Source organism: Camelus ferus, chromosome 18, assembly GCF_009834535.1.
Source record: "Camelus ferus isolate YT-003-E chromosome 18, BCGSAC_Cfer_1.0, whole genome shotgun sequence".
NCBI classification, from domain to species: Eukaryota; Metazoa; Chordata; class Mammalia; order Artiodactyla; family Camelidae; genus Camelus; species Camelus ferus.
In genome coordinates, this window is record NC_045713.1 from 12,168,527 (window position 1) to 12,175,733 (window position 7,207).

The 7,207-nt window shown below is 40.7% G+C and overlaps 1 protein-coding gene across 6 annotated transcripts in view; it reads left to right on the plus strand.

Moving 5' to 3' along the window:
* The window catches only part of LOC102509604 (radial spoke head 10 homolog B), a 39,416-nt gene extending 32,209 nt beyond the window's left edge, over window positions 1-7,207 (plus strand). For 5 of the 6 annotated variants that reach the window (XM_032460033.1, XM_032460035.1, XM_006173868.3 and 2 more), the window contains 2 exons: window positions 5,710-5,908; window positions 6,777-7,207. In XM_032460033.1, coding sequence (XP_032315924.1) covers window positions 5,710-5,908; window positions 6,777-6,951 — 374 coding nt within the window. In that variant the 3' untranslated portion in view covers window positions 6,952-7,207. Of the gene's footprint in view, window positions 1-2,320; window positions 2,377-5,709; window positions 5,909-6,776 lie in introns of those variants that run through there. The other variant, XM_032460038.1, reaches the window with a different exon arrangement.

A 7,207-nucleotide genomic window follows, 5' to 3' on the forward strand; every position in this document is an offset into this window, starting at 1 on the left:
TGAAGCCATCTCTTCCCGGGCTTTTCTTTGCTGAGAAGTTTGATCCGATCTGCTTACTAGCGATTGGTCTGTTAAGATATTCTATTTCTTCCTGATTCAGTCTTGGTAGGCTGTATGTTTCTAAGAAATTTTTTTTGTTTCTTCTAGGTTGTCCAGTTTGTTGTCATCTAGTTGTTCATAGTAGCCTCTTACGATCCTTTGTATTTCTGTGGCATCAGCTGTAATGTCTCCCATTTTCATTCATAATTTTGTTGATCTGGGCCCTCTCTTCCTTGGCTAGTCCACCTACAGGTTTGTCAGTTTTGTTTATCTTTTCAAATAGCTCTGTTTTGTTCATCTTTGCTGCTGCTTTTTCCTGTACTCTGTTCCATTTATTTCCATTCTAATCTTTATTATTTCCTTCCTTCTGCTAATTGTGGCTTCAGTTTATTCTTCTTTTTCTAGTTTTTTAAGGCATAGAGTTAGGTGGTTTGAGATCTTTCTTGTTTCTTAATATAGGCCTTTATTACTACGAACTTCCCTGTTAGAACTGCTTTTGCTGCACCCCTTACGCTTTGGTATGTTGTTTTCGTTTTCGCTTATCTTAAGACACTTTTTAGTTCCCCTTTACCTTCTTCTTCGATCCGCTGGCTGTTCAGGAGAGCGCTCTTTCACTTCTGTGCATTCATGACGTTTCCAGTTTACCTCCTGCTGCTCATTTCCAGGTCCATACCATGTGGTCAGAGAAGATACCTGACACGCTTTCACGCTTCTTGAATTTGCTCAGACTTGTTTTGTGAGTGAAAGATCTGTTCTAGAGAATGTTCCATGTGCACTTGAGAAGAATGTGTATTCTGCTGCTGTCAGGCAGAATGTTTTGTAAATGTGTTAGGGCCATTTGATCCATAATGTAGATCCAGTCCACTCTTTCCTTATTGATTCTGACTGATCTTATCCATTGTTGAAAGTGAGATCTTTTAACACACCAACTATTATTGAATTGCTGTTTATTTCTCCTCTATGCTCTGTTAGTTTTTGCTTTTATATATTCAGGTGCTCTGATGTTGGATGCATAAATATTCACAATTGTTGTTATCTTCTTGAGGGACTGACCCCTTTATCATTACATAATGACCTTCCCAGTCTCTTTGTACCATTTTGGGTGTGAAGTCTATTTTGTCTGACATAAGCATAGCTACCCCTTCTTTTCTCTGGTTACCATATGCTTGAAATATCCTTTTCCATCCCTTCACTCTCAGTCTTTGGGTCTTTCAGGCTGAAGTGAGTTCCTGTAGGCAGCATATTGTTAATCTTGTTTTTTAATCCATTCAGCCATTCTGTGTCATTTGGTTAGACAACTGAATCAATTTATTTTAAAGTAATCACTACTAGAAAAGGACATACGAGTTCCATTTTATTAAATGCTTTCTGTTCTGTAGAACCACTGCTCCTTGTTTCTTATCCTGCTTTTGTGCTTCGCTGTCTTTGCTACTGGTCTGCTTTGACTTCTTTATCACATTCTTTTGTGTTATTACTTCAGGCTTCTCCCTTGTGGTTACCCTAAGTCTTACACACCTTAAAATTATAACACCGTGTTTTAAACTGATAACACCTTCAATAGAATTCCTAGACTTTATACTTTTATGTACCCCCCCCCCCATTTTAGGTTATTGGTATTACCATTTACAGTTTTTTAATATGTGTAACTCATAATGGATTGTAATTATGGACCTTTACTACATTTTAAAATTTCTGAACTAGAGTGAAATGAATTACATACCACCATTACCATATTACAGAAACTAACTTTAACTATGCATTTATTGTTACCAGTGAGTTTTATACTGTCTGTGTTTTTATGATGTTAATTAGCGTCCTTTTACTTCCATTCAAAGAACTCCCTTGAGCACTTCTTGGAAGGTGGGACTAGTGGTGATAAACTCCCTCACGCTTTTTTTGTTCAGGAGAGTCTTTATCTCTTCTTCATTTCTGAAGGACAGCTTTGCTGGGTGTAGAGTTCTTGGTTGACAGTTTTTTCTTTCAATATTTTGAATATATTATCCCTTTTCCTCTTGGCCTGAAAAGTTCCTGTTAAGAAATCTGCTGACTTTCTTACAGGGGTTCCAGTATATGTAACTTCTCTTTTCTCTTGCTGCTTTTGAAATTCTTTGTCTTAGACTTTTGATAATTTAGTTATTATGTGTCTTGGTGCAGCTCTGTTTGGTCTCAACCTATTTGGGGTCCTTTGGGCCTCATGGGTCTGGATGTCCATTTCCCTCCCCCAGTTTGGAAGTTTTCAGCCATTATTGCTTTAATAAGACTTAGTCTTTCTTTTTTGCAGGTATCACTACCTGAAATTTATTTGTACCTCCCCACACCTCTCCCAACTCCCAGCATGTAAGTGTCCTGAGATCAGTGAGTTATAGTCACAGTTATATTCCCAGAGCCTAAACAATGCAAAGCTTATTTCAGAAAACTCTTTTTCATTCTTTTTTCTTTGAAATGATCCAGTCAGAAGAGATCAAAGTTCCTATTTTTTTTTTTTAAATTTAAGTATAGTTGATTTACAATGTTGTGTTAGTCTCTGGTGTACAGCAGAGTGAATCATATATATATATATATATGTATACACACACACATTTTTCGTATTCTTTTCGGGTATGGTTTATTACAGGATATTGAATATAGTTCCCTATGCTATACAGTAGGACCTTGTTGTTTCTTTTATATATTAGTTTGTATCTGCTAATCCCAAACTCTTAATTTATCCTTCCCCCACCTCTTTCCCCCTTTGATAACCAAGTCTGTTTTCTATGTCTGTGAGTCTGTTCCTGTTTTATAAATAAGTTCATTTATATCATATTTTAGAACCCACATGTAAGTGATATATTTGTCTTTGACTTACTTCACTTAGTATGATAAGCTCTAGGTCCATCCATGTTGCTGCAAATGGTATTATTTCATTTTTAAAAAAATTTCATTCATTTTCATGGCTGAGTAGTATTCCATTGTATAAATATACCACATCTTTATCCATTCATCTTTGGATTGACATTTAGGTTGCTTCCATGTCTTCGCTATTGTAAATAGTACTGCTATGAATACTGGGGTGCATGTATCTTTTCAAATTAGAGTTCCCTCTGGATATATGCCCAGGAGTGGGATTGCTGGATCATATGGCAGCTGTATTTTTAGTTTTTAAAGGAACCTCCTTGCTGTTTTCCATCGTGGCTGTACCAAATCACATTCCCATCAACAATGTAGGAGGGTTCCCTTTTCTCCACACCCTCTCCAGCATTTATTATTTGTAGACTTTTTAATGATGGCTGTTCTGACCAGTGTGAGGTGACACCTCATTGTAGTTTTGATTTGCATTTCTTTAATAATTAGCATTGCTGAGCATCTTTTCATGTGCCTATTGGCCATTTGTACATCTTCATTGCAGAAATGTCTATTTAGGTCTTCTGCCCATGTTTTGATTGGGTTGTTTGTTTTTCTGATATTGAGCTGTTTGTATATTTTGGAAATGAAGTCTGTCAGTTGCATCTTTTGTAAATATATTCTCTCATTCCATAGGCTGTCTTTTTATTTTGTTTATGGTTTCCTTTGCTGTGCAAGAGCTTATAAGTTTGGTTAGGTCCCATTTGTTTATTTTTGCTTTTATTTCTATTGCCTTGAGAGACTGACCTAAGAAAACGTTGCTACGATTTACGTCGGAGTGTTATGCCTGTGTTCTCTTCTAGGAGCTTTATGATGTCATGTCTTATATTTAAGTTTAAGCCATTTTGAGTTTATTTTTGTGCATGGTGTGAGGGAGTGTTCTAACTTCACTGATTTACATGTGGTTGTCCAGCTTTCCTGACACCACTTGCTGAGGAGACTCTTTTCTCCATTGTATATTCCTTTGTCGAAGACTGACCATAGGTGTGTAGGTTTATTTATGGGCTCTCTATTCTGTTCCATGATCCATATGTCTGTTTTTGTACTGATACCAGCTGTTTTGATTCGTGCAGTTTTGTGGTATTGTCTCAAGTGTGGAAGGGTTATGTCTCTTGCTTTGTTCTTTTTCCTTAGGGTTGCTTTGGCAATTCTGGGTCTTTTACAGTTTCATATAATTTTAAGATTATTTGTTCTAGTTCTATGAAAAATGTCCTGGGTAATTTGATAGGGATTGCATTAAATTTGTAGATTGCTTTGGATAGTATGGCTATTTCACTAATATTACTTCTTCCAGTCCAAGAGCATGGGGTATCTGTCCATTTCTTTAAATCATCTTCAGTTTTATCAGTGTTTTACAATTCTCAGTATATAGGTCTTTTACCTCCTTGGCCCTAAGTATTTTATTTTTTTGATGTGATTTTAAAAGGGATTGTTTTTTTACTTTCCCTTTCTGACATTCCATTGTTGGTGTAAAGAAATGACACAGATTTCTGTGTGTTACTCCTGTATCCTGCTACCTTGCTGAATTCGTTTATCAGTTCTAGTAATTTTTGTGTGGCGTCTTTAGGGGCAAAGTTCCTATTTCTTAATTCACAGATTCTCTCTTCTGTCTCATCCATTCTGCTGTGGATGCCCTCTGCTGCATTCTTCATTGTATTAGCACCAGAATCTCTTTTTTAGTTATGATTTCTATCCCCTTGTTAAACTTTTCACTTTGTGTATTTTCCTGATTCCACTGATGAACTCCTTTATCAAGTCAATCGCAGATCTCCGTGTCTTTGGAAGATTATTATCATCCTTTGGTGGTGTCATCTTTCCTAGATTTTTCATGTTCCTTGAAGTCTCATGTTGCTTTGCATCTGAAGTAGCAAATACCCAGACGTCTGGGACAGGCCAAGTCCCGGCAAGCTGGTCTTCGTCACTTCCCACTAAATGCCCCTGTGCACACCACTGTCCCAAGCCGAGGCTGTGGTTCCGGTGCCCCAGAACCCAGGCGTTCGTGTGGCGAGTGCAGATGAAGGTGCCCTTCATCTCTGTAGAATCTGGCATTGGCATCATGGTTGTTCCTATTAGTCTTCCCCTCCGGGCCCTCCAGATGGCAGCTTCTGGGCTGGGAGGGTGGGTTGGTCAGAGTCCTACTTTCCCGGAGGACTTGCTCCTCCCCATCCCCGCCATCTATAGGAGCCCAAGCTATAGACACAGACAAAAGGCAACTGCTATCATGAAAGATCCCCAATCTTTCAGATATTTCAGTACTACTGTTTCAGAAATCAATGATTTTAAACACATTCCAAAGTGGCAGCTGTTGGCCTTAGTAAATGTGAAGTGACTCCTCACCAAGTCAATAATTTTACCTCCCTTCTTACTCAGTTCAGAGTTAAAATCCTTTAAAAAATTTTATGAATGAAAACTGCCTTTAAAGACAATGTATGCAAAAGCCAAGAGTTTTCTTTTTCTTTCTCTGAAGCATGGAAATGTGGTAACATTTTTTAAGATTTTAATTTTAGAAAACCAAAATACGTAGGAGTTAGTTAGAAAAAAAATACAGGTACCAAGAGACTTGAAGGAGATGCTGACAATCCTGGCACGCCCTGCTGCAGATGGTCCCTGGGGCATTCTGCAGCCACCTAGCCCTCCTCCCAGGAGCGCAGCGTCACCCCATCTCACGGGGGCGGGGGGTAAGAGGGCACTTCGCCCGCCACAGGAAGCGACAGACCTGGAATTTGGACACAGACTCCAAAGTTATTGCAGGATTGTGTTAATGCTCATTTTAATCAACCTTTCTTCCAGAGAAAAAAGAAAAATCCAAGGATGAACAAAAGGAAAAACTCAACATGTGGATCACTAACATGTACATCTTTTTTGTGAACACACTCTTCCAAGCACATAAACACGAAGAAACCCTCAAGGAGAAAGTCAGGGAATACCGGCTGCATAATGAAGCGATGGCCCAGCAGAGGGAAATGGAAGACGATGAGCTGGAAGCCAGGTAACCTGGCAGAGCCTCTGGGCCCGTCCCGCCCTCCTGGGCTCTCAGTCCCGTGTCTCTCCCGTCCCCTGTAGCCGCCAGAAGCTTCAGGGCCAAACACCTTCATTCAAAGTCTACAATTTCCTAAGGGCGGCACGTCCTCACGGGGGACTGAGAACCCGGGACCCATAGCCACGCGTTCTCCCCTGGTTGTCTGACGTGGTGATGACACCTGTGTCCCCAGGTGCCCATGAAGAGGCATCGTGACACAGTGGCTGGGAGACAGACAGCCCTGTTCACATCCTAGCCCCCACTTACAACACTGGGTGACCCTGGATGAGGTCTGTCCCTGTGAGCCTGAGCTTCCTCACCTGTAAGGTGGGCGGTACCTCGGAGCACTGTCACGAGGACTGACTGAGCCACTGTTTGTAAAGCGTCAGAAACAATGCTTGGTGCGTGGTGAGCTCCCAGCAAAGGGCGCACACTCACCTTTCCAGAGCCGCGGTCCAGGCTCAGTTCCACGCAGACAGGTCCGTCCAGAGTGCACACGCCTGCCCTCTGTAAAGTGCATCTCAAGCAGCCTGCTGAAGAAAATATTAGATTTAAGGAAAAGGGCTACAATGCTATTTTAAAGGCTCCTTGCGAGCTGCTAAGTCACTGCAGAGACACGTGCTTCACAAGTCCCTGCAGACACATGGAGACTTGATCTTGGACTGTCTGGCTACGGCATCACTTTATTTCAGGCAAAGTGATGACAGTTTACCGTTTTGTTCACAAAAATGGTTGAGATCCAGACATGGACCTGTTTACACCATGTACAGCATAAAAACTTTAAAATTGCAAAGGGAAAAAAAAATACCTTCTTGTGTTTGTTTGCTTCTTGTATTAGGCTAAACAGCTTGAAAGAGGAAGAGGCCAAAAGACCAGACCTGGAGGTCGATATCACTGTGATCAAGGAACCGGTGGACGCCCCCTCCTCCAGTATCACACCGAGCCCCCCGAAAGAGGACACGGTGGTTTCTCAGAGCAGCAAATCCACCGCAAGTAAGAAAAAGAGAAAGTAGAGGTCACTGGGCTTGTAAATAAGCCACAAGAACAAGCAGACATAAAAGGAGCTGAGAACCAAAGCACTGGGATTCAAACTTCCTCACCAGCAAACCTGTGTGTGTTTTACTTCTTGTCTCCATGTTTCATTAAACACCACAGCCTGGGCCCACTGGATTTTGGGTTTATTATTTGGTGGGCTCACCAGAATGCCTCTGTTTTGACAACTGAGCTGAATGCAGATACACACATGTGGGTTTTAAGTGAGAGTGTATA